At 61.6% G+C, this 16,801-nt stretch overlaps 1 protein-coding gene across 1 annotated transcript; it reads left to right on the forward strand.

Annotated features, from left to right (window-relative positions):
• The first annotated feature begins 223 nt into the window (after positions 1-223).
• On the forward strand, positions 224-14,297 carry DHH (desert hedgehog signaling molecule). The gene is made up of 3 exons (XM_030554800.1): positions 224-532; positions 9,539-9,800; positions 11,840-14,297. The coding sequence occupies exons 1-3, from the start codon at positions 224-226 to the stop codon at positions 12,505-12,507; spliced, it is 1,239 nt and encodes a 412-aa protein (XP_030410660.1). The 3' UTR covers positions 12,508-14,297.
• The last annotated feature ends 2,504 nt before the right edge of the window (positions 14,298-16,801 follow it).

Genomic DNA, 16,801 nt, shown 5'->3' on the forward strand with positions numbered 1-16,801 from the left:
GCGGCGGTGCCCGGAGGGGTCCCGGGTTCCTAGAGGCGGCGGTGCCCAGAGAGGCCCCGGGGGCGGCGGTGCCAGGAGGGTTCGCCGGTTCCAAGAGGGTTCCCCGGTTCCTTGGGGCGGCGGTGCCCGGAGAGGCCCCGGGGCTGTCGCGGGTCCCTGGCGTCGGACCCATGCGGGAGCGCGGAGCCGCGGGAGGCCGCTGAGCCGTCGGTCAGGCCCCGCGATGCCCTGGCACGGGCCGCTGGCGCTCAGCCTGCTCTGCCTGGCCTGCTGCCTGCTGCTGCCGGGCCGGGGCTGCGGGCCGGGCCGGGGCCCGCCGGGGCGCAGGCGACAGGCCCGGCGGCACCTGGTCCCGCTGCGCTACAAGCAGTTCGTGCCCAACGTGCCCGAGCAGACGCTGGCGGCCAGCGGGCGGGCCGAGGGCCGGCTGGGGCGTCGCGCCGAGCGGTTCCGGGACCTGGTGCCCAACTACAACCCCGACATCATCTTCAAGGACGAGGAGAACACGGGGGCGGACCGGCTCATGAGCCAGGTAAGGGGCAGCCGCCCCCGGGCCCCTGCTGCTGCCCCGGGCCGCCCCTCGCCTGGGCCGGAGCTCCCCTGCGCCCCGTTACCCATGAACCCGGCCCCGGCGGCTGGTGCCCGGAGCCCGGGTGCTCTGCAGGGCGTCCAGGGACAAGGGGGAGCGGGCTGGGGGCTGCCCGGCAGCGGCACCTTTGGAGCTGGATCCCGGCTGGGGAACGGTTCCCAGTCCGTGTCCTGGGGCGGCCCGGATCCTCCTGCCGCTTGTTCCCAGGCTGGAGCGGCCCCGCGCCCCGGCGATTTGCTGCCCCTGCGCTCGGGGATTGGCTGGGTTTAGAGCTCCCGGGGCTGCGTGGAGCTGCTCTGGCGGCCCCCTGACGCTGCGCCCCCCCCGCGCCTCTCCCCGACCCTGCACCCCCCGACCCCCTGCACCCCCAGCACCCCTCCACGACTCTGCACCCCCCGAGTCAGCACTCCCTGCATCCCCCCGACACTGCACCCCCCTTCCCTGACTCTGCACCCCCCGCACCCTTCCCTGACTCTGCACCCCCCGACTCTGCACCTCCTGCTGACCCCTCCTCAACTCTGCACTCCCCGCACCCCTCCCCGACTCTGCACCCTCCCAGACCCTGCACCCCCTGACCCCCTGCACCTCCAGCACCCCTCCACGACTCTGCACCCCCTGACTCTGCACTTCCCACCCCCCCAACTCTGCACCTCCTGCCAGAGACGGTTGTAGGCCCCAGCACGCCAAGCATGTGCTTGGGGTGGCAAGCTGCGGGGGGCGCTCTGCCAGCCGCTGGGAGGGCAGCAGACAGGATGCCTTCAGTGGCATGACTGCGGAGTGTCCGCTGGTCCTGCGGCTCCGGTGGACCTCCTGCAGGCTTGCGGCAGAGCGCCCCTGCGGCATGACGCCATGCTTGGGGCGGCGAAATATCTAGAGCCCCCCCTGCCTCCCGCCACCCCCCCCAACTCTGCACCCCCCGCACCCCTCCCCGACTCTGCAACCTCCCCGACTCTGCACCCTCCTGACCCCTCACCCCCTGACTCTGCACCCCGCGCACCCCTCCCCGACTCTGCACCCCCTCCCCAGGTGTCTCAGACCCGGCTCGGAGGGCTGGGAATCTCCACAGCAGCAAGGAGTGCTTTAGGCTCCCAGGAGGGGGCGAAGCCAAGGGGGCGCTCAGGCGGGGGGGCCCCTCCGGCCGCTCTCTGTGACGGGTGAGTAGCAGCCGGCCCGAATCACTGCTGTGCCCTGCCACAGCCCCAGGAGCGCCTGGCCAGCTCCAGTTCAGTGTTTCCACTTCCTCAGAGCCCAGCTCCTGCAGACTCCCCCATTTCACAGACAGGGACACTGAGGCACGGGCTGGCCTGGGCCCAGGTGATACGGGCATCTGTACTAGATACAGGTATGGTGGCTCCCACTGTGCCCTGTGGCCCTCGCCTGGGATCTCCATGCTCCATCTCCGTGCCAGGGCCTGCTGCAGGGCTGAGCAAATGGGACAGACCCCCCTGTCTATGCTGGGTGCAGATTCGATCCCAGCCCCCTCCTCCCCAGGGACCCATTGGAGGCAATGGGGCCAAACCGAAATGAGAAAAACGAACATGAAGCAGTTTGTGAGACGCTTTGGGGCGCCTGACCCAGCTGGGGGCAGGGCTGGTGAGGTGGAGGGTGAATTAGAGCAGAGAAGCTGGGGTCTAGTTCTGGCTCTGGTAGGGAGGGGGAGAGGTTGACCGATGTAATCCTGAAATGCCTCCCTTGAAACCAGCCGGATTTATGCCTGGAGAGGAGCTCGGGACCTGGTCCCTGGCATCACCGTCTGACTCGGCCCCTGAGATGTTTGGCATCCTGGTCACTTTCTCTTTGGCAGCAGCGTCTGGGTTGCCAGCGGGTGTAGGGGGTCCAGCAGGGTCACCCCAGGCGCTTTCTCTCTCTCTTTGTCAGAACCCAGTGGAGACAGGCCCAGGGAGCTTCCCCTCACGTAGCCAGGCCGGGTCGTGGCTCCCCCCTACCCCCGTCTTGGCAGTGAAGATACGGCCGAAGGGGCAGCTCCTGGGGCAGGGAGGGGGGAGAGCAGAGACCCAGCTGCAGTGCAGGCAGGGTGGGCAATGGGGGACAGGGACGTCTCATTGCATTTCATGTCCCTGCTGAGGGCTCCATGACTCGCAGGGGAGGCGAAGCGTTGCTGGGACTCTGGCTCGCAGTAAAGCCGGTGTTGGTCCCTCTAGCAGCTTGGGGTTACATGCAGAGATGCACTTTAATAACAGGGCCCAGGAAAACCTGCACCTGGCCCCCTCTCCACATCCCCTCGGCCATGTTCTCCAGGCTTTGAGACTCGGCCGACCCTGGGGACATTCATTGAGGGCTTCTGTGTTGCTCTGGTTTGTTGCAAAGGTTATGAGGAGATGGCTGGCCTTGGGGCTTGGCCCCGGGAGACCTGGGCTCCAGTGGCAGCTCTGCCACAGATTGTATGAACACAAGCCAGTCATGCGGCTTCTCTGTGCCTCAGTTTCTTCACTGCACAAATGGGGATAACGGCACTGCTCTGCTGCCCAGGAGGTGCTGGGACAGTCAGGCAGCGGGGGGCAGATAAGTCCCTTGGATAGATGGAACAGCGCCCCTAACAGGTCTGTTAGCTGGGGAGTGGCTGCCTGGGGGCTGAAGGCTCCAGGCTGAAAGATGCACAAAACAGAGTTTCCGACTGCAGCACAGCTGACGGCACTTTCTGTGTCTGAACCGTCCTGGGGCAGTGAGTTCCATGGGTGAACGTAGTGCTAGCAAAATGTAGAAGTAGTTGGGCCAAGACTGGCCAGCTGTTCCATCAGCCCCACCCACCTAGATTGACCCACATTGCAGTGACAAGGGCCTGGCGATGAGCAATGTAACACGATGGAGGGGCTGCTGCTGTGCGGGAAGCCCCGAGCGCCCTGGCCGAGGAGGTGCAGGCCCATCTGGGGGCAGCCCTGGGGCCAGGCTGTGCCCCAGAGAGGGGGACATGGTCGTGCCATGCCCCTTAGTTACGATACTTGGTGTAACCGCCCCCTAGGGTGGCCAATGCCAGGTCCCAACCGTGCCAGGGGAACTCTGGCTCCTGGGTTGTGTGAGCAGATGACATTTCAGCCTCTTGCATGGCCGTGGGGGGCATGCTGACTGCATTGCGGATTCATTTCCTCCTGCTGAGTCACCCCATGCCCATCGCCTGGCAAGGGGGGAGGCTGGCAGCCAGACTGGGTCTGGATGGCACAGGATGGTGGGCGTGCCGGCTCTGGGAGCAGAATGAACCGGCTGTGCTGGAGGAGAGACAATGGGGTGTGGGGGCGCATGGAGAGCGCCGGGAACCGGGAGCGCCGGGGTGGGTGTTTCCTGCCACAGCGCTGGGGTAAGTCTGTGCTTGGCAAGGGGGCCACACTTCTGGGTGGGCTCTTCCCTCCAGGAGTGAACTAGCACCCTGGAAGATTCAGGCCTTAGCAATCTGGGAGTTGCGGGGGTTGATGGGATGTGCCCAGTGCTGGTTGGAATGGGAGCTAGGACTCCTGGGTTCCGTTTGCAGCACTGGGAGGGGAGTGGGCACCTTAGTCCGTTACAGCCGGTCCTCACCCACCAATTCAGCCCCATCCTTGGGGTTTGCACTGTGGGGATCCCCAGCACATCAGTCACATGCCAGATGCTTCAAGGTAGTAAACGGAACAGGGAATTAGCGAGTGATCCACCCCCTGTGGGCCAGGCCCAGGTTGAAGATCCCTCTCACGGTCTTCACTAACCTCAGTAACCTGGTGTCTTCCCTCACCCCCTGCTCAGCCCCTCTTCCAGGTCATTAATAACGGCTGGCTTCTATCCCTGCCGGCAGCCCGGACTCACTGGCTAGTTCCTGCCCTGCTCCGTGCATCAGTTTCCCCAGCTCTGAAATGGGGATACCATGGTACCTATATGCCAGGGCTGCTCTGAGGCATCAGGATGGTGCTTTGAGAGTCTTGGGTGACTTGGGTCACTGGGGCACAAGCAGTGTGGGGCAGGGTCTGGGCAGTGCCCAGACTCTCCCCGCGGAGGGGTTTTGTGCTGGGGTGTTGCTCCCCCTCCCCTGCCCTGGCAGCACTTGCTGCTTCTCTTGGTTTCCCCATCCCCGTCCCTGCCTCAGAGGTGCCTGAAAATGCCCCTATTGAGCTGCTCTGGGACCGTGCTCCTGGCAGTCTCTGGCCCTCAGATCCATGCAGCTGGTGACCTGCAGCTGCCTCTGCAGGTCAGAGCTCCCATGGCCACACAGCTGGGCTTGGCGGGCTGCCATGGGGGCTGCAGGGACTCCGAATGGCAAGCTACGGTCATGGGGCCCTGTACCCCACTGGGGCAAATGGGGGGCTGGGCGAGCTGGCAGGAGGGAAGTTCTGTGTCTCCCCATCCTGGGAGCGTGGGGCAGCGAGGGGGATGCTCTTGGCTGCCCATTATCCTGTTGCCATGGTGCTGAAGGAGGCTGCCTTGGGCTCCCCCGGTCCTGGTCCTGGTCCTGGTCCTGGTCCAGGCGGCTTGGCTCTGTCTCCATTCTCTCTCCATCTGCCCTGCTCCCTGGCTCTTCCCCCTTGTTCTCCCACTCGATGGCTCTTTTTACTGCCTGCCCCTCTCTCCTTCCCAGGCTCCCGGCTCCCCTGCCCGCGTGCCAGTCTCGCCCTCCTGCTATGAGAATAATGTCAAGGCTAGAGGAAAGCGGTTACTTTTTTCTTTATTTGATTATTCATTTAGTGATAAACCCTCTCCCAGCCGGAGCTTCCCGGGAGGGAGCAGCTGGTATGATTTAGCCTTGCTCCTGTCTTGCCTTCTTCTGGGCTGCTTCCCCGAGGCTGCCATGCTGTGGGCAGGGGCCAGGAGGGCATCGTGTCCTTGCAGGGGCAGGGCACTGGGGTATCTCGGGGGGGGGTTGGAAGGAACCCAGTTTTCAACAACGCCTAACTGCAGCCCACAGGCCTGCGGGAGGACTTGAAAGACTGCGATCCCCACTCTGCCGGCATGTGGCAGATCACCCAGGCAGAGACCCCATCGCCCAGGCTACCCTCTGGGGCAGAACGCAGGAGCTGTTCCAGAGTCACACACAAAAGGGATCACTTGCCCAGCACTGAGATTCAGCCTCCTCTGGGGTGGAGTGTGGCAGCTGGTTAAGAGCCATGCAGCTGTTTAGAACGAATATTATCCAGCTTGAAGTGTGGTGGCAGGTGGTGCTGCTGAGTGGAATTAGCCACCTTGAAATTTGGCTGCAGCACCCTGACTTTTATGGGGTGTCTGGCCACTAGGGTTCAGGCCTGGGACTTCATCCATCTCTTGGCTGGTACCCCAGAAGGTGCCTCCCCCAGACACTCTGTTCACTCCTATGGAAAGTGCATGCTATCGGGGGAATCCCCAGCCTAGGTGTGTGTCAGGAGGGTGAGTCTCGCTAAACGGGCCCCCCCAAACTCCCAAGCACTCCTCCCCCCAGGGGATATTCTGCTCTTCCTCCAGCCTGACCCCCTGGTGGCCAGCACACCACCCTCTCCTGTGCACTGCTCCAGCCCCCACCCTTGCAGGGCCCCGATCCTGGTCAGTGGCTGCTGCAGTCCTGCGGAGGGAGGGGGCAGGAACTGGCCGTGGAGTAGGGTCCCGTGGCTGCCCCTCCCATGGTGCACTTTCCCCCTTGCTGACACCGGCTGGGGGGGCAAGGCCGCTGAATGGGTCCTTTGTGGCAAAGCTGATGACTTTGCTGTTCTTTCCTTGTTGAACTGGAGGATTTGAAATTCTCGCCAAGTTAAGTAATTCTCGGGCTGGAAAACAGCTATTGTGCTGCGAGGCAAGAGAAGTGCAGCACATTCCTCTGCCGGCCCTTCCCTCCTCCCCTGCACGCCATCAATCCGACTTTGTTCCCTTTCTAGTTGGTTTAAATGCCACTCGCGCCCCCCATCTCTCCGTCTGCCCCTCGCTGCTCCCCACCCACCCTGCCTGCCCCCAAGGCCTCGGCTCAGCTCTCCGGCTTTTCCTAGGCCTGACACTGGGTGGGTTGCAGCCGCAGGTGTCTCGGCGCTGAAAGGGTCAGTGGAAGGGCCCAGGGAGGGAGGGAAGAAGGAAGGAAAGTGGCTGCCAGGAGTGGAAGCTGCGGGAGAGTTAATGATGCTTATGGGGCAGATTTGGGGGAGTGCTGGGGGTGAAGAGCAGAGGCAGAGACTTGGCTGAGGCCTGTGCGGGGCAGGAGACTCGGGATGTTTGCTGCCACTCCACCTTTCCCTTTGCCTTTCTTTGCTGAGCTTATGTCAGCCTCTGCCTTTCGTTGCCAGTTGTTGCATTTCCACATGGGGAGGGAATCGAGCGGGATTCTGATTGTAATGTGCTGTTTGTTTGGTCTGTAAATCTTCTGTGCATGGTTGGTTTTATACAGAGCTGCTCCGCCTCCCCCAAGAGGTGGCTGCAGTTCTGTGCAGGAAGAATGAATGGCATTCTAGATAAATAACCTGGAAATTGTTTGAGGACAAAGCGTATGTGAGTCTGCAGCAGGTTGGATGAATCTATGGGGCATAGCACCTTTCAATCAAGAGATTCATTGCTTTGCAAAGCAGGGAAGACTCTCCACGGCCCCTGAAAAGCAGAGTGACTGGCCCGACAATTCCAGACCGGGGGTAGAACCCAGGAGTCCTGGTTCCTGCCCCCCTGCTCATGGATTAGCCATTCCCTCTGGGCTGACCCGAGTTAATGAATCACCCATTAAGGAGTTGGTCTGTGTGTTTCTGGGGGGAGCTGGTGAGCGCTGGTTTCGGCGGAGCGGGGGCAGACAGACCCAGTTTAATCTTTCTTCTCTCTCTCAGCTTTGGTTCTTCAGCCAGAGCCAGGCATGTTCCGTCTCCATGTGGCGCCATCCCTAGCACGGCTCTGTGGGGCCGTGGGGTATCTGTGCCCGCCGGGATCCCTGCCCAGGGCATTTGGTGCCAGCTTCTGGCGACAAGCCAGGCCCTGGAAAAAGGCCCCCCCTTGGTCTCACTGGAGAGCTCAGAACCTGGCCCAGTTTACCCCCACTGTGCTCTCCGTGTCCTGGCCTCTCTCCGCTTCTCTTTCATTCGGTACCGATGCCTATGGCTGTGGGAGGGAACTGGGCTCTGCTAGGGGGGCGCAGGTCTGAGGAGCAAGGCTCGAGGGGCTGGGGGTAGAGCAGGAGGAGGGGAAGGGGCTGGTTCTGGGAGCTGCCCAGACCCATCCGGCGAGCCAGCAGGAAGTGAGGGCAGCCAGGTGTGGCTGGGGGGCACAGGGGGATGAAGGGGGGAGACGGGGGCAGCGGGAGTCACACCTGGGGGGCACCGATTTCAGCCGGCAAAGGGACGCCAGGAGAGCACAGGGAAAATCGCACCTCAAGCCTTGTGCTGCAGATTCAGCTCCCAAGCTTGAGAATGGGGTAGGGGTCACCACAGCCCCCTGCTTTTTGTCCCCTCCGGGAGATCGGGGAGCCAGCCTGACTCAGTGGGTAGGGCACTGGGCGGGTGTTTCTGTCTCTGCCAGTGCTGCTGCCCTGTGGCAATGTCCCTTCCCCTTCGTGGGCTAATTCCCTGCCCACCTGCGTCTGCCTGGTCCATAGGCCTTGGCTGTGCTGCAGGGCCAATCTGGCTCCAGGCGGCCCTTGTCGGCTAAGCCAGGGGAAGGCTGCCTGCAGCCCTGGCCTTGGGCGGGTCTCCATGTGCTGAGTGCCGGAGAGAGGCCTTAGCCGGCGAGCCGCTGTGGGTGGCGGTGTCCGGCATGGCAGTGCTCCTGTCTCTGCTGAAATCCCCTGAAAACCTGGGCTGCCTGCCCCAGCGCCTGGTGGCACTGGCTGACGCCAGTCTAGAGAAGAAATTAGGTTTGTGAACCAGCAAAGCTGTGGGACTATAGGGGTGCTGCTGCCTTTGCCCTCCCGTCTCCCAGGCTCACTGTCCCTGTCAGTGAAAATGGCCAGCTCCAAGGAATTAAAAATCGGCCGGAGGCCTGGCCTCTGCCCCCTGCAACAGCATCTCCATTGTCCTTCATCTGGGTGCACTCCAGCCAGTGGCGGCTCCAGACACCAGCGCAGCAAGTGTGTGCCCGGGCGGCAAGCTGCGGGGGGCGGCCTGCTGGTCACCATGAGGGTGGTAGTGAGGCAGCCTTCGGCGGCTCGCCTGCGGGAGGTCCGCCAGTCCTGCCAATTCAATGGTAATTTGGCGGCGGGTACGCCAAAGCCGCGTGACCGGCGGACCTCGTGCAGAAATGCTGTTGAAGGCCGCCTGACTGCAGTGCTTGGGGTGGCAAAGAACATAGTCACCCCTGCCCTCAGCACCCAGGTGGCAGCTGAGGCAGGGCAGGGCTGTCCAAATCTCTTAGCACATCCTTGGACCGTTCCTCCTCTGATGTCAGGGTCCCCGTTCCTCACAGCCCCACAGCCAGCTGTGCATTCTTCTCCTGTAATGCCAGCTCCCTTCTGTCTGCCCCACTGCCTCCCCGTGCCTCCGGAGCAGCAAGGGTTAATGTATGAGGAGAGATTAATAAGACTGGGACTTTTCAGCTTGGAAACGAGACGACTAAGGGGGGATCTGACAGAGGTCTGTAAAATCATGACTGGTGTGGAGAAAGTGAATAAGGAAATGTTATTTACTCCTTCTCATAACACAAGAACTAGGTGTCACCATATGAAATTAAAAGGCAGCAGGTTTAAAACAAACAAAAGGAAATATTTTTTCACACAACGCAGTCAACCTGTGGAACTCTTTGCCAGAGGAAGTTGTGATGGCCAGGACTATAACAGGGTTCAGAAAAGAACTAGATAAGTTCATGGAGGATAGGGGTCCATCAAGGGCTATTAGCCAGGCTGGGCAGGGATGGTGTTTCTGGCCTCTGTTTGCCAGAAGCTGGGAATGGGTGACGGGATGGATCACTTGGTGATTCCCTGCTCTGTTCATTCCCTCTGGGGCCCCTGGCACTGGCTGTTGTCAGCAGACAGGACCCTGGGCTGGATGGACCTTTGGTCTGACCCAGTCTGGCCGCTCTGATGTACGTGCTCTCTCTCGCCAGCGCTGCAAGGACCGTGTGAACGCGCTGGCCATTGCCGTGATGAACATGTGGCCCGGCGTGAAGCTGCGGGTGACGGAAGGCTGGGACGAAGACGGGCATCACCTGCCTGACTCACTGCACTATGAGGGGCGGGCGCTGGACATCACCACGTCTGACCGGGACAGGGAGAAGTACGGCCTGCTGGCGCGCCTGGCCGTGGAGGCTGGCTTCGACTGGGTCTACTACGAGTCCAAGGCCCACATCCACGTGTCGGTGAAAGCAGGTAGGGGAAGCAGGGTGATACCGTGGGGGACAGGGATCCTGGCTCTGCCACCATGCCGGATGCCCCGGACCCATGGCCTAGGGTGGCACGTGTTCCTTGACTTCTTCAGGTTGGCCACTCCTTGTTTGAATTCAGAAGTTTGCTTCCGTTCACATGTAAGAGTAAAAGGTGTGTCGGTGCGGCTCAGTTGTGTGATTGCTCGGTGGGTGTGTTCTGAGCGGGGGGCAGCACCGGTGAGTGTGTGGGGAGGGGGAGAGGGCAAATTTTCTTTGCCTTCATCTGAAATCAAATTTTCAACACCTCACGACCCTCTCAATTACCTTCTATGCCCCCACCCAACACCCCCGGTGGGCAGAGCACTAGGCTGGGACTGTGGACGCCTGGGTTCTAGTCCCATCTCTGCCAATGACTCTGCTTTGTGACCTTGGTCGAGTCTCTTCCAAGCTCCACGCCTCAGCTTCCCTTCCCACCCGCTGTCTATACGGACTGTCAGCTCTTTGGGGCAAGCCCTGCCTCTCACGCTAGCGCTGTGCAGCACCTGGCACAGCGGGGCCCTGATTTGCGGGGTGTTTCCAGGCACTACAGTAACAGAAGCAGCAGAATTCCTTCCTCATCCCATTAGCGTTAAGGATGTCACAAAAATCTAACATGAAGAGAATCATTCTTATGATTGTTGTAAAGAAATTCAGTGCAGAGAGGGTTCTTAGTTAGGAATTATTATAGTAATACTAACTGCTAATTACTAACTAAATCATTAACAATATTCACTAAGAATATTTTTTAAAAATCTCATCTTCCCTCCCAGACCCCTTCCAGCAGCCCCCGAAGGCCCCGGGCCTGCACTGGTGCCCAAGCCAAACTGAGAAGAAACAATGAGTGAACCTGGCCAGGCTAGTGCTTGTCCCCGAGCCAGCACGCTCTGAGCACTAGGACGTTACCGCGGTGGAATTACCGCGCTGAAAAGTCCTCCAGGCTCGACTCCCCAGTTTGCGTGTGAATGATTTCCTGTGTGGCAAGTGACATGAGGAGAGAGACCATGTGCCGTGTGCTGTTGTAAACACCTCCTGCTTTGTCTCTTGAGAGCCAGTTTGTGTTTGTGTCATTTCAAAGCCCCATTCAAGCCCCACTTCTTTGTCAGAGCTGTGGTGTCTTTCCGCACACCCTGTCCAGTTCTTGTGTGCTCCCTGCAGGCAGCAGACAAAATACTGCAGGGCCTACGTAAACAGGGGCTGTGGTTTGGGGCCTGATTCTCCATTGCACCGCACCTTGCACAGTTGGCTCTGCCGATGCAAAGTGAAACAGCCGGAGATCACAAGGGCGTGTTGTGTACTGGGGTGGCAACACCCCGAAGGGGCAGCACAATCAGGCCCCTTGGTTTAACCTCCCAGTGACAGAGCTGGGGGAGTGTTGATACATCTCAAGGTTTCCCCACCAGGCAGCCGCACTTTAAGGCAGGAGGGGAGAAAAAACTGTCTGTCAGGATTCCCGTTGAAGTCCCCTGTTAAACGGGGCGTTCCCAAGCTCCAGGCCCTCTTGGTTTGTTCCTGGCTTGAGCTTGTCAGGGGCAAGCACTTCCCTTCCCTAGAAGCATGACCGAGCCGGACGACAAGAGTGAAGAGGCTCCAGACACGGGAGGTGCCCATGGCGCCCGCTGCCTTCACTGGAGGCTGAGAGTGCGCGGTGCTTCTCTGGAGCTGCTCTGCCCCTGGCATGAGCAGGCGTCACAAGCCTGGGTCTGTCTGGGCCGGGTACTGGTCTCTCTGCTCCAGTGCAAACCCCAGCAGTGATGTCCTGTGCTGGTGTGAGCCAGGCCTTGTGCTGGATTAAACTGCCCCTATGCAAGCCCTGTTTTCTCCTGGTGCACCAGCTCTGCTTGGGGGAGGGCTTGCACCATGGGAGCGAGACAGGTGCCAATATCCTCCATGTGGACAGGCTGTGGGCAAGATGCCGACGCCCGCCCACCCACCCCGTGCCTCCATCGGGGTGTTTTCTGGCCCATGCGTGCCGCAGTGCTGATGGGACCCTCTGTCTTTCCGCAGATAACTCCCTGGCCAGCCGGGCTGGCGGCTGCTTCCCGGGCCACGCCATGGTGACGCTGCGGAGCGGCCAGCGGAAGGGGCTGTCGGAGCTGCGCCCTGGTGACTGGGTGCTGACCGTGGACCGGAGTGACCAGGTGGTCCCCACCGAGGTGCTGCTTTTCCTGGACAGCGACCTGCACCGGCGCATGTCCTTCGTGGCCATCGAGACGGAGAGCCCCGCCCACCGGCTGCTGCTCACGCCCTCCCATCTGGTGTTCGCTGCCCAGGCCCCGGCCAACGGCACGGCCAGCTTCGTGCCTGTCTTCGCCAGGCGGGTGCGGGCAGGCGACTCGGTGCTGGCCCACCACGCTGGCAGACGCAGGCTGCAGCCAGTCCGGGTGCTGCGGGTGTCGTGGGAGGAGGGCGTGGGGGTGTTTGCCCCACTGACGTCACATGGGACCCTCCTGGTCAACGGGGTGCTAGCCTCCTGCTACGCCGTCCTGGAGAGCCACCAATGGGCTCACTGTGCCTTCGCCCCCCTCCGGCTCTTCCACGCCCTCCTCTCACTGCTGCCCCCCAGTGGCGAGGCCAAGAACTGCAGTGCGCCGGAGACGGGCATGCATTGGTACTCACGGCTGCTCTACCAGCTGGCATGGGGGGTGCTGGGTCAGGACTCCCTCCACGCCTGACTCAGACAAAGTTAATGTACCAAACTGGAAGCAGGAAGCGCTGGACCGAGAGCAGCTTCCAAGCTTTATTCCAAGTGCCTTGGGATCCCTGCAGAACTGGTGGTCAGGATGGGAACCCCGGCCTTTGGGGGGCAGAATGGGAGGACGGGCCCCCAGCAGGGGAGCGAGGGTGTACTTGGTTCCTTGTTACAGTGGCCCAGGCATTGTTCACAGAGATGCACGCTGACTGGGGGCGGGTCTCGCCACAAGCCCCGTGCAGGTGGGTGCACACTCAGCAGTGTCGCTCTGATGCCTGCTCCTGTGTCCCGGCCATGTGTGACTGGCACCGTAACCACGCCCCTGCAGGGCATCTGGCCCCTGCCGCAGGGAGCTGATGCTGGCCCTCTGTATCTGCTTCGTGGCACCCCTGGTGTAGGGGTGACCCTGTCTGGAGGGGATGGGTGAGCCCCAAACCACACCCCCGTTGGGGCACCTTTCGCCAGTGCCTGTATTTATTGCTTCACTTAACCAGCATGACTGGGCCTGGACTTGCTGCTTTCCCTGCTCGAGGTGAAATCCTGAGGCCGGTTTGGGGTGGTGCCCACCCGGGCTGAGCAAGGGGTTAGACTTGGGCCCGGAGGGTTTGCTAAGAACAGCCCAGGAGCTGGGCTCCCAGCAGCAGGCCCAGGCTGGGTTCTCCGCTGTGCTCCCCAGCTGCGATTCCACCGAATGCAGCAGGTTAGACCCGGGACATCCGTCCCTCCTGTTACTAATGCTCCTCCCAGGCCCTCACTTTGCAGCCACTCCCCTGTCCCGACATGACCCCCCCACCCTGGGCTTCTCCTTGGGCACAGCACCCACCTGCCCACCCTCCTCGTGTCTCCCCCAAGCGTTCATTGAGGGATTCTGCCCTGGCCCACTCAGAATGGGCATCGCCAGCAGGCAGCTGGCACGGCCGCCCCCTTTGCACCCTCGGGAGGAGGGAGGGGCAGCGCTGGGCCCAGTTAGCGCCCTACCAAGGAGTCTGTGCAAGGCAGGGGTTGCACAGTGGCTGCCTCGGGGTCCTCAGAAGGAGGAACAGTGGCAGGGCCCCTGAGCGCAGATCCCGTTGGGGAAGGTGGGGGGCCGTGCACGCAGTCACGCTCTGCAGAAGGCTCCACCATCACCCCAAGACCCTCTGCCCAATCATGGTTCTTGGCCGCGTGGGAAGCCAGGCTCTGCCGGGCTATGGGCTGGCTGGGCCTCCCCCACATTCCTCCAAAGCAGGGCCCAGAGAGAATGACCTCCCGGGGGTGGGGCGGTGGGGATCCAGCCAGGCCTCTGGCCCAGCTGCCCCACAACTGGGGCAGGAATAGGCTGGCAGGGAGTCCCTGAGCTTTGAAGTCAGAGGAGTTCCCTTGTGGGGGGGTCTCTCGTTGGCGTGAGAAGCCAGACCATGGTCATGCTCTCTTGGAAACTGTGTGGGCTAGTGGCTGGGGGTGGGACTGGGCATCAGGACCTCGGCTTCTATTGCGGGCTCCGGGAGGGGAGTCTGGGCTAGCGTTCAGACCGGGGGAGGGGAGCTGCCTGGGAGTCAGGACGCCTGGGTTCTTTTCGTGGCTCTGTGAGGGTGGCAGAGCCACGTTCACATGTCTTAGTGTCCTGCCCGGCCAGGGTAAGCGCCTGGCTTCCTTGCCAGCCTGTTCTAGGCTGACATGTGCTGGCCCCTGCGGGCAGCGCCAGGGTGAGGGATGGGACTCTCTCTCCTCGCAGTGAGGCTGGTCAGCGGCAGGGGGCAGGACACGCACACTGGGGCAAGTCGTTCCACTGAACTCGGGGGGGAGGTGCTAATCGGGGCGAGAGGGGGCTACTCCCCCACTCTGTCTCACGCAGGGGAGGTGAGCGGGGGGATGTGTACATGGTAACAGGTTAACTCTGCACTGCTGGGCCCTGTCACTCTAACCCCCTAACTTTGCCCCCCTACCCCCACTTAAGAGTTTTATTTTTATATTTATAAATGATAATATAATTTTATATGCTGTTCTTCTCTCCCTGGGCGGCGGGGGAGGGGTTAAAATGGTTTTAACTGTTTGGGGTTTTTTAAATAATATTTAATTTTTGTTAATGAGGAAATTGTGTCTTATAGTGCTGGAGAGAGGCTGCTAAGGGGCTGTGCCTGTGTCCCCCCCCTCGACTCCCACAGGGCTAGTTCTTCTCTCCCCTCCAGCCCAGGGGAGTGGCTGGAACTGCCCAGACCCAGATTGCCCTCTCACCCCATGGCTGGGGCTGGTCCTAGGGGCACCTCAGGCCTTGCTTGTCCATGTCCCACGTCGTGCCTTGGCCCTGAGGCTCAAGACAGGTGACCCCCAGCACTAACCCCCCCCCAACTCCCATTGCAGCTGCAGCACCAGGTGTCCCCCCTCCCCCCACTGCTCACACCCGCTGCTGCTTAGCTCAGGGGAAGCAGCCAGGTGCCCAGGCACATGCAGGACACACACCAGCCCCTTTCCCATGTCTCCTGGGGGGTGCCTGGGCCCCGTCTCTGACTCCGCGCTACCGGAATCCCATTGCACATTCCTCCCTTCACATTTGCATAGTGAAGGTCAAGTGGGCACCGGGCTGTGAGAGCAGCCAGTGTTTGCTCAGAGGACGGCAGGCTGGGCCGCCCCCCCCCCCAGCCTGCTCCCTTCTGGCTCCTCTCCTGGGGGCGAGCACATGGCTAAGCACCCCAGGGACCTGCTGCCAGCAGATCTGCCTCCCAGCTTGCTGGGGGGGCGGTATTTTGGCGGAACAGCTCGTCCCCCACGCCCGCCCAAGCAGCTCCCATTCCACCTCAGGGACCAGAACAGGTGCGTTTTTCTCTCTTGCATTGACCCCCCCCACCCCGAGCACGGGGGCGAGACCCGCCCTGAGCCCCAGCACAACCAGCCACAGGGGGAAGTGGGTGACTCATGCTGGGAGACCCGGAAAGGACAATCCCGGAGCTTTTTGGCTTATGAGCCGAAATGAAGCGTGAAGACTCTTGGAAGCGGGGGGGATTCTAGGCCCAGAGGGAAGGGGGCTGCCTGGGAGGTTGAATTTGGAAGGCAGGGGACTGTGGGGAACCCCCCCCCCAATAAAAAACAAAAATCCCCGTACACCTGAGCCTTTTGCACTGAGCCCCTTTGAGGAAATGATGCAGGAAAATGTGGGATGGGGAGAAATTGACCCAGATTCAGGTCTAATCTCAACCCACACCCAGCAGGAATTAGCAGACCCCATCCCCCATCCACTGAGACCCGCCCCCCCATGATCACTGTGGGCACCTTTGCATAATCACTCCCCTTCCCCCCATTTGCCGGCTGACCCTGCCCCAACCAAAACCTACCCATGAGAGGAAAGGCTCCTCTGAAGAGCAGCCCCCTCATCCCCACGACCCAGTGCCGTCCCCGGGAGATGGGCAGGTTGGAAGTGGGGAGGCATCTCATTGCCCACAGGCCCTGGGGGCTGGCTAGCGCTGGGAGTGCAGGGGAGGGGGCCGGGGAGGCTGAGCTGTGCAGAAATTGGGATAAGACAGGCAGGGGGCAAATGCAACAGGCCAGGCAGAACCTCCCCTGCCCCCACTGCCCCCTTGGCTCTGCCAATGTCCTGTCGTCCCCTTTTCCCAGCACCCCCCCAGTCACCTTGTTCTGCCCAAACCCTCTGCAATCTCATCTCTCCCTGTATCACCCCACCCCAGCCTGCTCATTTCAGTCCCCTCCTCGACACGGTCAGCTGGGCGCAGCCCAGGCCTTGATGTCTCTGCCATGGGGCTGCCCAGTGGAAGCTGGGCCGAGACCTCCCCAAACTCATCTCCCCTATGAGCGGCTGCACACCGGTGCTAGGGCCGGGGGCTGGATTCGAGCAGGCGACCCAGAAGTGGAAGGATCCATTCCCCCGCCCCACGTCTCCCAGGTTTGGGCTCTGCCAGCTCCCACCTGTCCCCTGGTTCCCTGGGGGGGGGAGTGTGTGTGTGTGGGGGGAGTACAGGTGTTTAGAGACACTGATATGGGAGAGCTGGTGTCGGCTGCCCCCTAGTGTCCCAGCAGAACAATGCAGGAGACCGGCCTGCAGCTCGAGGCGGTGGCCCCGCATGGCACCCGCCAGCACCTGGAGCAGAGCCCCGGAAGGGCCCCGGGACCTCTCCCCTCCCGTGACCCAGGCAAAGGGGGCAGAGGCCAGAAGGGTTAAATCTCCGTGGCTGGGATCCTCACACAGAGCCAGGCCCAGCACCATGGGGCAGGATTCTCCCCATGCCCACCCTGCCATCTGGGTGCCCAGGAGGCCATGGGGGACCAGCACGCAGACAGGGAACTAG

The sequence above is a fragment of the Gopherus evgoodei genome, chromosome 3, assembly GCF_007399415.2.
Source record: "Gopherus evgoodei ecotype Sinaloan lineage chromosome 3, rGopEvg1_v1.p, whole genome shotgun sequence".
Lineage (NCBI taxonomy): Eukaryota > Metazoa > Chordata > Testudines > Testudinidae > Gopherus > Gopherus evgoodei.